This window comes from Astatotilapia calliptera, chromosome 4 (assembly GCF_964374335.1).
Source record: "Astatotilapia calliptera chromosome 4, fAstCal68.1, whole genome shotgun sequence".
Classification (NCBI taxonomy): Eukaryota; Metazoa; Chordata; class Actinopteri; order Cichliformes; family Cichlidae; genus Astatotilapia; species Astatotilapia calliptera.
Genome location: NC_137425.1, coordinates 21,404,079 through 21,422,772, shown reverse-complemented (window position 1 = coordinate 21,422,772; position 18,694 = coordinate 21,404,079). Strand labels below are relative to the sequence as shown.

Below are 18,694 nucleotides of genomic sequence, written 5' to 3'. Positions count from 1 at the left end.
AAAAAATCTGAAATTGATCCAGAGGGTAAAAAAGCTGTTTACTAAGCTCTAAAAAAGCAATCTTGGAAAATTATGCTTTTATTCAAAGCGCTGTATTAAAGATTGTTATCCACACAGTTGGACTTTGATGAATTATTTCTTTGAACTGTTCTTTTTCCACAGTGGAATGATTGTACACCATACATCATTAATGACTTGAGAAAAAAAAAACACCATTTGGGCGCACAAGTTTGAATTTATGTATGCAGAAGTATACATGCAGGCTCACCCCACAATTTAGCAAGTTGCACCTTGATAACACACTTTTGTTAGCCATAAACATTTTTGGCATAATTCTAAGTGGACATTTGACCAGTCTTATGGGCAGAATTTGCAAAGGTCACTTAAATTGCTTGATTTCCTGGCACTTAGGTTTAAGTGTAGTCCACAGATTTTCAGTAGGGTTGAAGTGGGGCTTTGGGAAGGCCATTGAAGCAGCTTTATGTTTATCCATGCCAAAACCAGTTGTTGAAACACCAAATGTGTCCAGGTTTCAACCACTTAGCCACTGACTTTATGTGAAGTGAGGTGATTTGGAGGTGGTCCTACTTCTTCGTTATTCCAAACACTTTGTGCAATGTAACTGTCAGCAGGCAGTGTCTGGTTTAGGTGCAGTTTGGACAATTGTGGGGTGTATATCTATAGTTTAGCCAGTGCTTTACAATCATTCCACACTGGAAAACGTCAGTTCACAGAAATCATTAAAAGCCAAAAAATTACCATGACGATCGGTTATGGCCACAAATATGTACATATTTATTCAAACTGACTAACAGTGGTACATTTTCTTTATTTTTCGTTTGTTTTTATTTCAGTTATTTTATACACACATAGCTGTAGTAGTTTGTGTACTGAAGACTTTCAACTACAACTCAAAATAATGAAATTTACAGTGAAAACGGTAAATTTATTTAATATTTAGATTATTTGAATAATTGTAGATTTAGTGTTTCGGACGATACTGTTAATTGTTTACCGATACTCATCTGGGGAGCAAAACAATAGCAATTCCCTGTTGGTAACTTTGTACTAAAGTCTGATTGGACAGAAAGCTGTTACTACGCGTTGACGTATATCTACGTATGATACGCGACGAAACTGTTTTTCTTTATTGAGCAAAGGTCTGCTCATTGTGTTTTGTCGTCGGGGAGAGAGAGGAAAGAGCAGGCAGAGGGACCATTGAAGTCTAGGGCTTTACTTTTTTTTAACTATTTCATTAACAGTTTAGCATTATTGGGGCAGCATAATGACCGATAAAATGGATATGTCTCTAGACGACATTATCAAGCAGAACAGGCAGCAGAGAGGTGGAGTCCGGGGCGGGAGAGGTCGAGGCCGCGGAGGCGCAGGCGGCCGTGGAGGAGGAGGCCCCGGGCGTCTCGGAATCAGCGGTGGAGGATTTGGAGGCCGAGGCGGCGGATCCGGCCCGATGAGGAATCGACAGATCCCGAAACGCGCTAGAGGCAGACCAACGCCTTACAGCAGGGTATGAGAAAGTTAAAGGAAAAGCCTTCGACAAAGCTGAAAATGCCTGGTTAACGTCGTTCTGTAGCTAATCCCCTAGCCAGCTTGCTAGTCAAGCGAATAAAATGATTGCTAGCCGCCGAGTTTTCCCTTCGGAGGAGAGCTCTATAATTGGCGGCTAAGCATTAATGGAAGTTGTATGCATATTGTGTCCCCTCTCCCACAATCCGTATGTGTTACATCCTTTTTCAAGAGGAGCCCTTTTTGGAGAGAGCGGTTGTTAGCCGTGTTGGCTAACTAGCTAAAGTTGGATCGTAAAGGCCGAAGCGGCGCCATTTTGAATCAAGCACCTTAATTTAGAGCTAGTCGTCCAAGGTCCATATCGGTGCTTTTCCACCTCTTGTGTCAAATTGATGGTGAAAGGAAATCTCATCAACGACAAAGTCTACCCGCACGCTACTATCGTGGGAGCAAAATCCTTCCTCCTTTTTTTTTTTTTTTTTTTTGGTCAAGTCCCAGCGCAGCGACCAGACGGCCTTTTGTTCGGGAGTGGCTCACGCTCTTCTCAGCAAGGCCCATTTTGGTGGCTATTCAACCGGTGTGGCTGTTGCTGTTTGGATGGATCAGTGGACTTTAAACCTCCTCTCTGATAGTTTTCATGTTAAGGCAAATCATCACTCCTTAATTGTGAATGAATATCTAAACAAAGCCCCAGTCAAAATGGCGTGTCTCAAAATGGACGCTCAGATAATCCACGCTCATTGATGGGGGGATAGCTGGGCCCCCTTTCAGTTTGTTTACATCCCCTTCCCCACTCATCCTATGGACATTTCCCCCTTCATGAAAGCCCTTTTCGTGGCTTGGTAAAGAACTCTTGGGCGGGCCTGGAAAACATGGTGCAACGCTGGAGGCAACGCTGCTTCAGACGGCGACCCCCTGTGTCCCTGAGGATCATGTCTGGAGGGCCTCTGGTGGAGGTGCAGCTGGCAAGAAAACAGTGGGCAATTTTTGTAGCTAGCATGGGAGGTTGTTTGGGTTTAAACATAGAGATTATGGGTGGGAGTGGGCTATAATAAAATCAGTTGGCTCCATTTGAACTTGGTCATTGAAAAGACATGTACTTTAAAAAAAAAAAAAAGAAAATGTATCCAAAGTGTATGCATGTACAGGTTATATACAAGACATCCCCTTGCCTTTTAATTATTCTATATATATTAAGTTGTCTTGTGTATGTCCTTATATGTCTGAAGTGATTCACTTGCTTGTAGTGATTGGGGTGGGCAGGGAATAGTGGGGATCCTCTTGGGGGACCTGAGCACCCTGGCCATTTTGGAAGTGGAGCCCCTGCTTGCCCCAACACCCAGCCGTGTGGACTCTGTGAATAGCAGAGGCAAGGGGATCCTGAAGTCAGCAGGTGCGTTCTCTTTCGTCTGTTGCAGCCTAAACAGCTTCCAGATAAGTGGCAGCACGACATGTTCGACAACGGCTTCAGCGGCTTCAATGGTGCTGCTGGAGGTGGAGGAGGAGCTGGCGTGGAAACTGGAGGGAAGCTCCTCGTGTCCAATCTCGACTTTGGGGTCTCAGATGCAGATATTCAGGTATTCTAAGTTGTTTGTGATTCTTGGCCTGGGTTGGTGTGTTTAACAGTCTGGATCAAGAGGGACCAATTGTTTTGGGCGTGTGTTTTTTAGGAACTTTTTGCTGAGTTTGGAACTCTGAAAAAGGCCGCAGTTCATTACGACCGATCAGGAAGAAGCCTGGGAACTGCCGATGTCCACTTTGAAAGGAGGGCAGATGCGCTCAAGGCCATGAAGCAATACAACGGCATCCCACTGGATGGTAAGTCTTACGTTCTTTGACCTGCCAGTATAAACAGTTTCTTAAAGTTCGCTGCTTCTGTAAAGATTTTGAGGTTCATGGTGTTTGTGTTTTTTAGGGCGGCCTATGAACATTCAGCTCGTCACATCACAGATCGACACACAGAGACGGCCAATGCAGGGGTACGTTAATATTTCTTTTTGTTTGGGAGGGGGCAGCAAATGCATTTGATGACTCGATGTGTAAAGACTCCTTTATCTTCAGTCTGAACAGAGGCGGCGGAGGAGGCATGATGAACAGAAGTCGTGGTGGTGGCGGCTTTGGAGGCATGCAGAGAGGCCGTGGAGGGCGTGGTGCAGGTGGCCCTAGAGGACGAGGACGAGGCGGCCGTGGCGGTAGTAGCAAGCAGCAGCTGTCAGCAGAGGAGCTCGATGCCCAGTTAGATGCCTACAATGCCAGGGTATGTCTACCTGAAACTTTTAAATATGATTTCTTCTGAGTAACGGATTGTCCATTTTCTCACATGTCTAATTAACTCTTGGTTTGTTTTCTCAGATGGACACCAGCTAAGAACGTAAAAACAAGCTCCTGAGGGTCGTCGTCCCTTCCTGTCTGCACAGAAGGGTGGCTGTTACAAATGTGCAGATTATTTTACACTTGGTTGTCTTCTAATGTGATTGAAAATATTGCCCCACCTCTTGTTTTAAATGCTCCAAAGTGTTTTTTACCAGTTTTGTTTGTGATTTTTTTTTTTACTTTTTTTTTTTTTTTCCTCCTCTCTCTTCTGGTGGAAAAAAATGGTTTCAACTGTAGGTTATGGAACTGGGTTTTCCCAGTTTGTTCTTCTACCCTGTAGTTAAACAATTGTAATAAAAACCTGCAGTGCATATTAACCACATTAAATGTCCCTTTGTTTGGGTTTTGTTTTTCTTTGTTTTTTTGTTTTTTCTGGTCATATGTCTACTTGTGCACTATAGTTCACTATAAAATGTATTATTTCACCTGTAGCGTATCAGGATTAAAGACCTGTATTTGCTGACGTTTCTGTATTTTGGAATAAACATTTGCATTGTTTTGGAAACTTGCAACAACTGTAAAATACAGATTTGCCATTTAAATGGAAAAATAAAAGGAGTGGCCTAGAACTTGGGTTTCGAAAACCTTTGCTAACTAGCAGATGGAGGACTGGATTAATTGTAATGCACGCATTAGTTGTAGGCCCAACGTGCTCTATTTGCTGCAGAAAATGATACTGTTGAAGTACAGCCACTAGATGGCACCCTGCTCTGCTATATACCTTTAAGTTTTCAGTATGTGCTCGTCACCACGCCTTTTGCAAGCACACAGGCGTGTATTAAATCTCAAGTCTGTAAAGAGGCTTATGTGCTGTGCTACAGATGTGATCAAGTGACTAAAAACCAAAGAGGGCGTGAAGTGAACGTAGTGTAAAAACAGCCACAAAAGGTAACTACATCTGCATGCCCACGCGTGTCGAAGCGCATATTTCCCGGAAGCGTTGCGGGGCAAAAAGTGTGAAACGTTCAGAAGAACAGTTTCCGGTTGGCTTTCAAGGTAATACGTGGAAATCATCTGATCTTATCTGCGCGACTTTTATATAAACGTTTTATCCTGTTCTATTATCATTATTATTATTATTGTTCTCATATAGCAGCGTAGTACGATTTATAGGTAAAAGTGACAATTCGATGCTAGCTTCACACTTCAGTGTGAAGTATAGGTTATGCATTCAGAAAACATAAATAGTCTACCCATAATACAAATAAGAACGTTACATATATAGTTTATGAGTTACTGATGGACTGAAATGTAGTTTTGCAATTTATTTGAACTCATATAAAAAATAAACAATAGCAATTCATACACGATTAATTAAAATGCACTGTCACACAAGTATAAAGATACTAAAACTAGAAGTCCCCACTCAGAAAAAATACTATTCTAAATTGTACTTAACATTAAGTTATTTGAACCACATACAAAGAAAATTCATAGTCGAGCTTAAAAAATACTTTGTTGTGGATATTTTCTATTTTTAAAATGTATTGTATCTATACTGCGTGCAGCTGGGGCTACGTTTTTAAAAATGTGTTTTTTTTGTCGCCCTTTATTTTGAAGGTGGCATACCGGACATTGTGCCCGTCAGCGGCACCGGGCTCAGATTTTCCTCTGCCGCTTCACTGCACTCCCATTCACAGGAGACGTTTCCAGCCAACCACAAGTAAAACGGTAAGAGTAGATAAAACACCCACTTAAGTCTTCTTATAATGTATTTTATTCTGTTAAATGTGCGTTAGTATACGTCCTTAAGCTGCTCCGGCAAATTTCTATCGATTACTTGCTAAGAAAAAAGGAAAAAAAAACGGCTAACTTACCGCTTGAACCTGAATTCTAGAAAAAATGTTTACCAAATAATCGCTTACTGTAGTTAAGGAACTACTTTTTAATAGCATGTTATACTCCCGTAGTTGCACTAATGTCGTTTTCTTAAAATTACAGCGAAGTCACTGTAAGGTTGTTCGAAGCCGTCGGTTAGTTGTGAATTTCCGGGTGTTGAACCCGATCTGAGCTGAGAGGGTTGGGGCTATTAAGTAACGAAATGTCACCCGTTGCTGTTAAAAGCACACACATAAAGTGATTGCACTGACCAGTAAAGTAGGGGATTTGTTCAAATTAGTAGTTTAGTCTGCTTTAACACATTCTTCATGATCATGCCCTTTATATGAGGAACATTTTTCAGCCACTTCCTGGAACTCATCTGTCTTTTAATTTGAATTAGCTTACACTTGAAGCAGCCACCATTTTGGCTTTTTTTGTTTTTTACTTGCAAACAATTAATCAGAGCACGTCGATCAAATCTGCCAAGATCGAGTAACTTCTTGAGCACTTTGGGTGTGATAGTTAAGCTGTGTGCTTTTGGCTGAATGGCTGGCAAGTGATTTCTCAGCGTGATCACACAAACCGTGAAGCCTCCCTTTCCTTCCTGTATATGTGTGTGCATGATAAGTAGAGGATTTTTTGGCCCCTTCTTTTCTTATAGAAGGTCGAGAACCTTCTGTTTAATCAACTTCTGCCGTGAATTGTTCACTTGCTTCACCTCATATTTAAAATGTTGCGAGCTTCCAGTGGCGGGCGGATGTGTCTTGCAGCAGTTTATTTCCTCTGGTGTGAGGAGAGGCCTACAGAGGTTTAGAAAAGAAAGGAGAAAGACCCATTTAGGGTCGGTACTTAACATTTTTGGTGTGCTTTCCTGACACTGCTATAATCTTCAAACATGTTCCAGCAACTCACAGTGAAGAGTGCAAGGGTCAAAACCACAGGCCTGAACTGCAAAAATGGCTGGAGCATATTTCTATGAACTGACAAAGTAAAGTTGATGATGCATTTGCCCTTCTCAGTTTACATAACAAAAGAGATTTTAACCAAATCATTGTTTTTCTCCATGTGCCACACTTTTCTAGTGGACTTTCTTAGCCAGCGTAGCAGCGCAAAGCCCTAACCTTTCAGCGTGGCTGGCGCCTTGGCTCTCCCATTCACGCTTAGCTTCCTGCTGCTGTTCGAAGGGATTTCTCACCGGCTATTTTTAAAGCTTCCTATTTATCCTGGGCCTTCTTGGGGATGAAGACATGTTTTGCTTTTCTGTTCTCTCACAGCCACTCCTGTTCTTTCTGCTGCTCATTGACCATGGATTTAAACCCTTTCTGTGACATTTTAGTCTTTTATTCATTAGCACATGTTAAACCGATTTACCAGTGTCCCTGCATACTCCTCCACTCCTTATCTCATTGCATTTCTGTTTTTATCCTACCCACTTGTCTATATTTGTTAGGGTTGGGTTCCTCTGGATTGCATCAGCTCTACAGCACTTCCTCAAAGATTTGGCATGTTAGCACTGCCCCTACAACTTGATTGAACCTATCATGTTTTTTTTCTTCTTTTTTTAGAGGCTTCAGGAGCAGGCCTTCTAGCATTTCTATCATTAAAAAAATGCTTAGCTTGGATTAAGTTAGGCCCCCAGGTTAGCTTGAAGAAGATGAGTTGTGCAGTGCTGTGGTTAGCGCGTTAAAGGATATGAATCATCAAGCCCGCCTGAAAAAGGAAGCTTGCAGTAATTTCTTGACAGACAAAATGGTTCAGTTGCTGCCTGAGGTGCAAGGCTTCCTTATTTGAAGACATGTGCTGCGGGCTGAATCAGTTTCATCAAACATGGGGGCTCTGCATTACTCAGATGCACAGCAGAAAGGTATTTTCATGTGGTGTGTGGTGCAGGTCTTAATTCATGCCACCAAAGCGCTGCTCTTTGCAGTCATTGTGCTAAGTGCACAATTTTCTACTGAGATAAATAAATAAAAAAAGCTTAAAATGACAGCAAGATAACAGCGGAACGATATAATAGTTACATTATCTGATACATGTGAAATATTCTCGATCTGTATGCATGAAAAAAAAAATGTTGAACTACAGAGACGGTGGATACAGGATGTGGTCTTACAGCAGCACCCCTTTCCATTACAGTCATTGCAGGGTAGTTCATTTCGAATCAAATCCCAATCTGCTGATTTGATGATTAGGATTTTTGTGGCGCACCCAAATCAGAGAAGTCACCGCTAAAGCAAAGTGCAACTGTAGAGAGATTGTGTAGGTAAAATTGAACGACTCCAAAGGGCTTATGTGCACTGAGAGCTGCATGAAAGAGCAAGAACACAGAGAGCTGAGAGGATCAAAGCATCACTTTCTAGAATAGAGTTAAGGCCAGGAGCTAAATGTCACCTCATAAAGGTCTAGTAAAGCGCTGTTCATGTCCTGTTCTTGTCTCTGAGGTAAACGTGTGCTTTATTCCATGAAACAAATTCAGACTGTAAGTTATCAGCGATAATACTTCCACTTTTTGATTTATCAGTAAAGCAGGCTTCCCATATTGGTTTACTTTGTCCTGCACCTGGCTGCTGTATGTGCCTAATCACTGGAAAACCTGGCTAATAAAAAGTATTCTTAACAAATATGAGTTGTTGCTGAACCTGCGTGCATTCAGGGTTTTCCAGTTTGCAGCTCTCTTTTGCCTTTACTCCAGCCTGTGATATGCTGTTTGTTGTCCCCCTCCCCCCTCCGCTCCATTGCCCTTTGCCTGCAGTGAAGAACCTGAACAGCAGCATCTATTGCATTACCAGTGGCTCTAAACGGAGCTCATAAGATTACATCAAATCTTCCACGGCCAGAGGGCTGGACTGTGAGGGATGGTAACTGGCTTATCCAGGTAGCCTCAGGGGTAAACCTCTACATTAACCTGTTGTTGTCGTGATAGTTTATGCTGGATCTTCAGACACCTTAAAGCAGATAATAAATGAGCGATCAACCTTTGAGTGCAGACAGTGAGATGGACCCTAAAATGTGTGTGTAAGCCCTTTGGCTTTCTTTGAACGGCATCAGTAAATGTTTGATTCTCTACAGAGGAAACTATTATGTCCTCTTTTTTTTTTTTTTTTCTTTTTTTTGTTCCTGCTTTCTGCAAATTATTTCTAAGCAATTTTATTGCTACATATGCTTTGTGTAGTCACAGTCCTTTTAACAGATGCTCCAAAGGCTTGTAGCACACTTGTTGACCTTTTATATCTATAGGCATACCTTTGAAGTGCTCACTCCTGAGACTAAATAAGGCTAAAACTGTCTTGGACATCAAAATGATATACCTACACAGCCTACAAATTGAATAGAATACGTGATTGTATTTAGAGTCGCATCTATTGAGACTTTGTTGTTGCAGTTGCTGGGATTCGTTTGGGTTTTGTCTTTTACTTCCTCATGTTTTCTCAGGATTACAGTTTGTTGTTAGAAGTCTGTAGCTCTAATCCCATATTTAGGATTGGTTAGGTGATGCCAGCACCAACCACATTATGCCAATATGCTCAAACAGCAAATCAAAATAAATGCCAACAACTAAAGAAAATGCTTTGTGAACCCTGACTTTCCATGATCTAAAAACCCAGGTTAAATCTAAGTAATTTTAGTAGATTAAACTCATAACCATGTTTTATTATTTTTTTATATATATATTAGATATTCTATAAATATATAATAAATGTTACATTTTAATTTTTAAATAATGCCGTTCATGGTGCTTAATGAAAGTAAACCAGGGAAATACAGAATACATCACTTCTAATCTCTATTTACTATCGAAATAATGCTCAGTATTTTAGTAGAGAATAAAAAGTTGACTTTAACTTTGATTTAAAAACTCTATAAAATTTGTTTTCTAGTATTTCTGTCCAGGGGATGTGGCATATGAAAGAATAACTTTTTTTATTCACCTCATTAATGGTTAAAAGTAGATATTCAATAACAACAATATGCAACCTGAAAGATGAGGACAAACACAAGAACCACAAGTTTGCTTTCATTGTATGGATGTTTCAGTAATATAATATCTAGTTCATTACCCTTATGAACACTCACACACATATATTAATGACACCTGTAGCTCTTGTGTCATCCCACAGGGATTACCTGGTGCCTCCTTAACCTCAATAACTTGCCACAGTCACTAATGTTTCAGCAGGAGAGCTTCGTGGTGCGTCACCAGCGACACTTCCACACAAACACTTTCCTCTCCTGGCCCCGAATGCCTTGTGATCCATAATCCCACCTTTTCTTATTGCTCAGCAGTGTTGCTAGGGAGCAAGACTAATCTCAAGCCTCAACTCCTGCCAAGCCTGGTATGTTTGTAAATTTGTGCTGCTTAGTCCAGCCAAGCGGCGAGATTATCACCTGTAAGGAGAAAGTAGCACAGGTGAAGGTTGGGACACTGAAAAGGAGAAGTCCAGCAGCACATCCCAGTGTGGGTTTACACGATCTCATGACCTCTGTGTTGATTCCCAGCAGGCAGAACAATGACGGGGCCTTTTCCTGTCAGCTCAGTATGTAGCTGCTTAGCCACATGCCACATGGATTGAGCGAGGGGGGGAAAGGGCTCTCTTTAAAAATATGCTGAATCAACAATTTCACACTTGATTAAGATGGTAGCTTGAAGTGATGTGGCTGTCTGCCACACTTAGAACAGCCGTATCTATAATTTCTTGGTGCTTATGTTGGTAAATGTGGCTCGATGCACTGGAATAACTTCATCAGATGCCCTGCAGTTTTACAGTTCAGAAATGACTGCCTGCATTTATTATGGTGATTGTATTTCACGTCAGTCTAGTCATTACCAGGCTTAGTATTATTAGAGACAAATTTGGAAACTGTTTCTTTGTGCACCATAATCATGTTTTTCTGGGAAAATGTTATCCAATCGTACACTGTATACAAAAGATGGACACACTGGCTTCCGTTTTCCAAGCATGAAAATGGAAGCAGGAAGTGTCTTAACCCTGCATGCTTACTTGTGCCAGCAATGCCATAATGCAAACCTGCTTTTCATGTGTTCTTAGTAAAGCTTCTTTATATAGAGCTCACAAAGCGCTGTACAACAATTAAAGCAATTAAACCATGTTCTGATTTTATGACCTGTCTTGATGATTTTATGATCTCAGTCTAGTTTTAGCTCTGGTTGAATAGAATAGAATCATTTTGTTGTATTTCGGCCCCCATTGGAGTCAAAAAAGGAGAGTAAAGCTTGGCGCGTCTCCGTTGCGATGTAAAAATTTGCGGTTTCAAAATGCCAACGGTGTAGAAGCTCAGTTCAAGGTTTGCTTTGTGACTTACCTAGTGGTTTAGAATCACTAACTGAATAGTATATAGTTATTAGATTCAGCCATACTTTCATCTTGGAGGTGAGGTACTGATCCAGTCAAAAAATAATAATTTTTATACACTAACAGCTGAGATTTAGGACAGAGAAGTTTTGACTTGAGATTTTCAGAATAGTTTCCAGTAGAGAAACATGCCAGTTCTCTGTGACTGAGCACTTCCTGCTGTGTGACAGTTTGGTATGCTGCAGTCACAATGCTGCTCGCTGCACAGCCGTCACAAGGAGTGCATTGAAAGTCGAGAAGAGGAAGCGAGAAAAACAACCTGTGCCTTGAAGAATGATATGACACATCACTGTGATATCTGGTCTGATTTTCTTCTCCGTCTCTTTCTCCCTGTCTTTTTGACCAGGAAACACTCACACAGCTGACAGGCCAAACCAGTAAGCTATTGGGATAAGAGGAATTTGTGCTTTTATGGGAGCATAGAGGCCCAATTTGGGGAAAACAAAAAAAACAAACTGTGCTGCATTCTCAGTTCCTGCTTGGCTAATGCCCAACTGTATATGGAGGCAAAATAGAGCAGAGCAGAGGGTTAGGCGGATCAACAAACCAGTTTTGTTTTTTTCAACACTGTTCATTTGCTGAGTGTGATTTGCTGCAATGGGTGAGGTTGTGTCAGCTGTATTCTGCTGCCGAGGGTAACAACCTGTACTGAGCAGGTGAAACTGGCCTCGTAAGCTGTCGCCACTTAAGGGTTGTTTGTCTGGTGGGTTCTTGTGCGTTTGCTTTATCCGCATTTGTTAGCTCGCCTGTACCCGTTCATTGTGTCATTACCTCCCGGGTTAACCTGATTTGCAACAGTACAAAAGAAAAAGAAGCTGAGGTGTTAGTCACTGCCTGCATCTTTGTAGCATGTGTAACTAAGAGTTTAAAGGAGAAGAAGTTGGTGCTCTAATCTTCCTCTTTCAGTTTAATGCAATACTGCACATTTTTGCACAGTTTAAAACAGTGATACGTGTGGCCCGTGTTGATGCATGGTTAAATTCAGCGCAGTACAGGAAGTTCTTTCAACATGCAAACACGCAGGATGAGACATTTGAGGGTGTAGCTGCTCGCTAGCTAGGAGGAATGTTCTGTTCATGGCAAGACAGGGCAACACCTGCAGATTAATAAATAATTGTCGCTGACCAGAAAGAGCTTTCTGCTGTGTTGCCTCATTATTTGACAGTAAGTAGTGTCACTTCTTCTAATTTTGTTAGAAGTTTAGAGTTGCTTTGAGATTCGCCTCAAAGGGCAAAGTGCATGAAAGCTGGTCTTTGTGTTTCCGTTGCAGGTCTCTGCCTTCTTGCTTTCTATGTGTGATAAATCAACTGCTTCAAGTCGATAAAGCACTGTATGACTGCGACTGTGGTTTGCACTGTACGTGAGGCTTCAGTGGTCGATAAGAGTAGAAAAGTGCTATCAGTTTGTTGATGACTGCAGGTTCTGTTCTCATCTTGTTGTGCTTGCAGAACAGACCTCACGCAAGTGTTACACAGTACCATCATCCAGCTGCATGTGTTGAACAGCACTGTGCAGGCTTTGCCCAGCATTTGTGCACCAGATGTTATAAATTGCATAACTAGAGCAGGTTTGTTGTCCAAGGTCTCATTGTGTTACTGTGCCGTTGCCTGCTCAGAATCACTGGCAATTAGCAGTAAGAGTGGTTGTGAGAGCACAGCTGGGTGTAAACGGCCACGCGCGCATTGCTGTTTTTTACTTGCTGTTGAGCCGGAGAGACTAGGACAGCATGGAGCTCAGATAACCATCAGCTTCTTAGACCACCAACCTCTGCTGTATGTCATCGCTGCGACATCAGGGAAACTGGCTGGTCCGCCAAGTAGACTGCGAGGGTTAGAGTGTCACGTGTCTTGGCTCGTGTCTGCTAGGGTGTGTGCATATGTGCAAGTCTGTGTTGAGGTGTTGAATAAACAAAGGGGCTTTGGAAGTGGCTGGGCTCTTGTCAAAATAATGTGAAAGTTGCCCGCAAGGCACAAAACTGACTCATCTTTGGTTTATTTCAATATAGCTGACCTGTTGCCAGCTGCCTGTTAATGAAGAAAATAGTGCACACGAGCTCTGTGGATTGTTCCTTTTGTCACTCTGTTTGAACAGGGAAGTTGCTCTGAAGTGAAAGTTTTTGCAGAGCAGATGCCATTACTTTGTCTTTCAGCATGTGAACTATTAAAGCAGTAGAATAGGCTGTTTCTTCCTACATGACCTGCAGCTTTAGAGTGCTGCGCCCAGGTCAAAGTTTGTTATCCCTCAGGATAATGAATCCCAGCAGCTGGAAGTCTTAAACAGCCCGTCGCTACTTTGCTTCGTAGCAAGAGTGAAAAGGAGAAGCAGTCTGTGGTGCGAACCTCTGTTGGTCAAAGTGTATTACTCTACTTTCCTGTCATCTAACCCTTCCTCTCTCTTCTGTCAATGTTTCCTGCTGCAATTAGCACACCATGGCAGAGCACGAGCCCACACCAGAGGAGCTGGCAGCGATCGCAGCAGCCAATGATGAGAGCGACTCTTCTGTCAACTACAAACCCCCCGCCCAGAAGAGCTTGAAGGAGATCCAGGAGCTGGACCAAGATGACGAGAGCCTGCGCAAGTACAAGGAGGCGCTGCTGGGAAACGCGGCTGCTGTAGTCGTTGGTGTGTTGATGTTAATTAACATACGTCAATAAGTTTAAATACGCATTGATTTCAAGAAGAGTTGGAGTGTTTTTTCTTGTGGATTTAGCTTTTGCCTGTTTTAAATTTATGATTAAAACCTGTGTAGTGACGACATGACAAAAGTATGTTAAAGTCATTCTTTAATAAACCTGCCAACGTTGTTGCTCAACATGTTTGTCCTACCAATAGCACGGCGTATCACAAGGCCAGGAATTTGTTGTGGAAACAGTTAGAATATTGAAAACTGAGCTGATGAGTCAGAAACTAGTCATTAACAGCTCAGACAGACTCTTTCCTGTATTTTTGCCATTGAGTTATATTCTCAGCAAAGAAATCTGTTTAAAAAATATACAGATTTACTGTCATACAGCATGCTGGTACTGTTGATCTGAAATCTTTGTTAGTTAAAAGGCTTTAAATTACTAATTTTAGCACAGTATTCATGAAAGTAGAGCAACTCCACGTGTGCAAAGTAAAGCAAATCCTTTCCGGAGTACAATTTCAGTTCAAGAGCTTGAAAAGCAGAGATTGTTATGGCGTTTCTAACTCTCCAGATACGAGCATTTAATGTTTTAGACAAATTTCACTGAAATTAAATGCAACGTAGAGTGAGTGTTCGAGTAGTTATATACACACAAATGGATGTGTGTGTACGTAACACCTCCCCTGAGCATTTTTGTTGTTTTATTCAAACTAATGAGATGTTCTGTCTCCTGCTATACTGTGACGATGTTTTTAATTGCGTGACTTCTTCTTCTTGTCTTAGATCCCACTGTCCCCAACGTCCAGGTGACGAAGATGGTTCTGGTGTGCGATACGGCTCCAAACAATCTGGTCCTCGATCTGACTGGTAAGTAGAGCAGGTGTGTCCGTGCCGATTTTAGTTTAGAAACTAGAAATCTAAAATAAGTGAGCAGAAGTGAGGCTGGCATACAAGTCTCATTGTTGTGTGTGTGTGTGTGTGTGTGTGTGTGTGTGTGTGTGTGTGTGTGTGTGTGTGTGTGTGTGTGTGGTGGGGGTCATAGGCCTGCTGGGTCATTAGTTCACTAATCGGTGTCGACTTGATTCCTATGTGTCCGCGTTAATGAGCCATTTCCTGAAACTTCAGCCCCCTCCAGCAGAGCAGAGGCTCACTTGTGACATTGTTCCCCCTGGTGGTCATTATTCTTACTACAGGGTGTTGAAACCCCAAAATCCACGGGAACTGTTTATCAGCCTGCTATATATATATATATATATATTTATTTATTTATTTATTGTCAAAGTGGAAAGAATCTGACTCTTCTGTCCCTGCTGTGTTGCTTTCTGCCAGGGGACCTGGAAGGCTTCAGGAAGAACCCGTTTCCGATGAAGGAGGGAGTTGAGTACAGAATAAAGATCTGCTTCAAGGTGAGAGTCTGGTGTTTGTCACACTCGCCACTGCGCTCTGTTTACGTCGCAGTGTTGTTGTTACAGCACTGCTGGAGATGTAACTGCAGTCTGCAGAGCACTATCATTATCGTCAGAGGCTTTTCAGAGGAATTTAACTCTTGTTGCCTTCTGCAGGTCAACAAAGAGATCGTGTCAGGCCTGAAGTACATGCAGCAAACTTTCAGGAAAGGAGTTAAAGGTGAGCCTGCTCAAATCATCTCACTCTGCTGTTTTTTTGGGGTTTTTTTATAAAGCTGTACTGATTTTCCTAAACCTTGCCTCTCATACATGGTCACCATACAGTAATTATTAAAAAACAATGAAACTAAAACTATAACCATTTTCATATGATAAAAATCCATGCTGGAGCTAAACTGACTTAAAAACAAAAGGCAAAACAAAATAAAAACTAGTGAGTCTGCCTCTTGATCCTAAAGTTCTCCTTTTTCTTTCCCTCTGTGATGTGCAGTTGACAAGTCTGATTACATGGTGGGCAGCTACGGCCCCAGACCAAGCGAGGAGTACGAGTTCCTCACCACAATGGAGGAAGCCCCAAAAGGGATGCTGGCCCGCGGCACCTACCATATCAAGTCCAAGTTCACCGATGACGACAAAAACGATCACCTGTCTTGGGAATGGAGCCTCGCTATCAAGAAGGATTGGAAGGACTGATTTTTTTGATTTTTTTTTCCCCCCTTCCCACACTCGCTCGCTGGTCCACCAATGTCTTCCTCTGCTTTGTTTCCGCTTTTCTTTTTTTCTTGCCATCATTCCCACCTCCCCCTGGATACTGGATTGTTTCAGTCTTTTGCTCTCTCCGTCCATCAGCTTGCTCACTCCTCTCCTGCGGTTCCATCTATTTTCCTTTTCTTCTAAATTCCAATCACTTCATCATTCCTCCCATAGCAACGCTGATTGATTTTTGTTTGCACCAGCCTTTATTACAAGAATGACATCTTAAAAAAAACCCGGAGAAAGTAAATGGTGTTCATTATCCAGATTTTTGGTTACAGTTTGTTTATAAAAAAGGAAAAAAAAAAAAAAAGCATCTGTTAACAAGCAAATTTGATTCCTATCACTTTTTTCCTTCCTTTCTTTTCTCTCTTTTTCACATTGTTTTGTACGATTACCACGATCTGCCTTGGAAAGAATTGTACAGGAAGCTAAAGTGCTGCGTGCACACGATCGCTGTACGGTCACTGAGCAGTAATTGCTGGACACAAATCTTGGACACAGCCCGCCTAAAGCCTTTGAGCAGATTATTTGTAGTTGGGTCTTGTTAAATTATTTGGAATTCAGGCCACTTCTTTTTTCCAGATAGTCAAACAGCCAGCAAATTCTGCTGAGAGAAGAGGGAAAGCAGTTACCTCTAACCCCCTTGCATTCCCTCGCTTTAGCTGTGGCTGTTTGTTCTTTTTTTTATTTTTTTCCTGATCAGGGTATTTTGGCAGGTTTTATTTTGTTTTTTAGCAGCCGCGTGGCCTTAACAAGTAAATAAAAAAAAAAAAAAATAGACAGCCTAGTTGAGCCAGTTGCCTTCTTACTATTAAATATTATATTTGCCAGACCATCGTGTGAGCCTGTTTTAACAGATTTTGTATTGCATTGACAGGGAATCAGGACTGAGGACATGCTAGTCTCCTTGTTTCAGGGTGTCAATCATATCAGCTTTATTCGCCAACACCTTCATTTCAGTACTTTGTAGGTTTCTTCAAATCTAATAAATGAACTCTAAATCTAAGAGTCCGGGTTGTACTAATGGCTTTATATCACCCAGTCTCCTCTTATGTTCCTGAGGACATCAATTCTAGCGCGTTACCTCAGTTCCCTATTGAACCGAACACCGCAGAAAACTGTTAAACCGCTCACCTCGTATTGCTCAAGTTAAAGATTACCACTGCTGACTGTGCCTCCAGACTCTCCCGACCGGCCACGCGCCGCCTCTGCTGACTCGACAGAGCTCAGAATCGTCTATAATTGACTTATGAACCAGAATAGAGACGCGAGTCCTTTAACCAGACACTGATGGTTAACACATCCTGCCATATGAAAGTGTTTTTCCTTTTTTTTTTTTTTTTTTTAAATACACTCCATAAGTATCCGAGTGAAGCCCGTCAAGCTTCGTTCAGCTCTCGTGCCGCGGACTGATGTTTTTCCTCTGTGGGTTGAGTGAGACTCGATGTGTGCTATTTGTATTACCCTACAGTTTACTGATCTGTGTTCACATTAAAGTGTTCAGACTGGGTGTGTGTGTGTGTGTGTGTCGTGTTTTATTCAGGGTTATTACCAAACAAACTTCCTTCATGAGCACTTTTGCAACTATTAGCAAAACAAAGAAGCACTCAGAGCTCAAACCTCTGCCAAGAAACTCGCTCTCTGGGCAGTATTTACTTGAAAGGTAATAGTGCTGCATTTTGTATATATTCACTTTGTTCTTTGTAAATGTACTTTAAGAGGTTTGTAGTGCAGTAAAAACAAGTGCCTAGGGCAGGCTTTTGTAATTACTGACATCATCCTGAGAATAATTACTAATTATTTATGTGGATTCATTATTTGTCTTGACAGTACTTTCTTTAAGAATCTAACAGATGTTGGGCTCAAGCTGAAAGAGAGGCAGATGTAAAATGCCAAAGTGAGGTCATAGGTCAAACGAGACATATTTGTATACAAATTGTGTTATTTAGAGTCCCTGTTTACCAGTATCATTCCTAAATGTTAGCAGTACAGTGGGGCAAAAAAGTATTTAGTCAGCCACCGATTGTGCAAGTTCCCCCACCTAAAATGATGACAGAGGTCAGTAATTTGCACCAGAGGTACACTTCAACTGTGAGAGACAGAATGTGAAAAAAAAATCCATGAATTCACATGGTAGGATTTGTAAAGAATTTATTCGTAAATTAGGGTAGAAAATAAGTATTTGGTCACCTCAAACAAGGAAAATCTCTGCTCTCACAGACCTGTAACGTCTTCTGTAAGAAGCTTTTCTGTCCCCCACTCGTTACCTGTATGAATGGCACCTGTTTGAACTCATCATCTGTATAAAAGACACCTGTCCACAGCCTCAAACAGTCAGACTCCAAACTCCGGTGCCAGACGTGGTCCGCTGCTGAAGCCAGTGCATGTCCAGGCCCGTCTGAAGTTTGCCAGAGAGCACATGGATGATACAGCAGAGGATTGGGAGAATGTCATGTGGTCAGATGAAACCAAAGTAGAACTTTTTGGTATAAACTCAACTCGTCGTGTTTGGAGGACGAAGAATACTGAGTTGCATCCCAAGAACACCATACCTACTGTGAAGCATGGGGGTGGAAACATCATGCTATGGGGCTGTTTTTCTGCCAAGGGGACAGGACGACTGATCCGTGTTAAGGACAGAATGAATGGGGCCATGTATCGTGAGATTTTGAGCCAAAACCTCCTTCCATCAGTGAGAACTTTGAAGATGAAACGAGGCTGGGTCTTCCAACATGACAATGATCCAAAACACACCGCCCGGGCAACAAAGGAGTGGCTCCGTAAGAAGCATTTGAAAGTCCTGGAGTGGCCTAGCC

General features: G+C 41.9%; 2 protein-coding genes across 4 annotated transcripts; both read left to right on the top strand.

The window, feature by feature from the left end:
* The first annotated feature begins 1,133 nt into the window (after positions 1-1,133).
* alyref (Aly/REF export factor) lies at positions 1,134-4,466 on the top strand. Of its 2 annotated transcripts, none has more exons than XM_026165404.2 (6): positions 1,134-1,525; positions 2,943-3,101; positions 3,195-3,342; positions 3,440-3,503; positions 3,586-3,781; positions 3,877-4,466. In XM_026165404.2, the coding sequence occupies exons 1-6, from the start codon at positions 1,286-1,288 to the stop codon at positions 3,889-3,891; spliced, it is 822 nt and encodes a 273-aa protein (XP_026021189.1). In that variant the 5' UTR covers positions 1,134-1,285; the 3' UTR covers positions 3,892-4,466. The 2 variants fall into 2 exon arrangements, with proteins under 2 accessions (XP_026021189.1, XP_080156530.1); XM_080300404.1 differs by lacking the exon at positions 1,134-1,525 and adding an exon at positions 2,250-2,480.
* Positions 4,467-5,457: 991 nt separating this feature from the next.
* On the top strand, positions 5,458-17,388 carry arhgdia (Rho GDP dissociation inhibitor (GDI) alpha). 2 transcript variants are annotated; one of them, XM_026165416.2, is made up of 6 exons: positions 5,458-5,568; positions 13,514-13,712; positions 14,500-14,583; positions 15,046-15,122; positions 15,279-15,342; positions 15,613-17,388. In XM_026165416.2, exons 2-6 carry the CDS (start codon positions 13,520-13,522, stop codon positions 15,813-15,815), a joined length of 621 nt encoding a protein of 206 aa, XP_026021201.1. In that variant the 5' UTR covers positions 5,458-5,568; positions 13,514-13,519; the 3' UTR covers positions 15,816-17,388. The 2 variants fall into 2 exon arrangements, with proteins under 2 accessions (XP_026021201.1, XP_026021200.1); XM_026165415.2 differs by lacking the exon at positions 5,458-5,568 and adding an exon at positions 12,114-12,254.
* The last annotated feature ends 1,306 nt before the right edge of the window (positions 17,389-18,694 follow it).

Excerpts from the sequence above, each read along its gene's own strand:
- alyref (XM_026165404.2), top strand. The coding sequence starts at position 1,286 with ATGACCGATAAAATGGATATGTCTCTAGACGACATTATCAAGCAGAAC. Across the intron at positions 1,526-2,942 it reads GACCAACGCCTTACAGCAGG|CCTAAACAGCTTCCAGATAA; the intron begins GTATGAGAAAGT and ends CGTCTGTTGCAG. Across the intron at positions 3,504-3,585 it reads CAGAGACGGCCAATGCAGGG|TCTGAACAGAGGCGGCGGAG; the intron begins GTACGTTAATAT and ends CTTTATCTTCAG.
- arhgdia (XM_026165416.2), top strand. The coding sequence starts at position 13,520 with ATGGCAGAGCACGAGCCCACACCAGAGGAGCTGGCAGCGATCGCAGCA. Across the intron at positions 14,584-15,045 it reads TCTGGTCCTCGATCTGACTG|GGGACCTGGAAGGCTTCAGG; the intron begins GTAAGTAGAGCA and ends GCTTTCTGCCAG. Across the intron at positions 15,343-15,612 it reads TTTCAGGAAAGGAGTTAAAG|TTGACAAGTCTGATTACATG; the intron begins GTGAGCCTGCTC and ends TGTGATGTGCAG.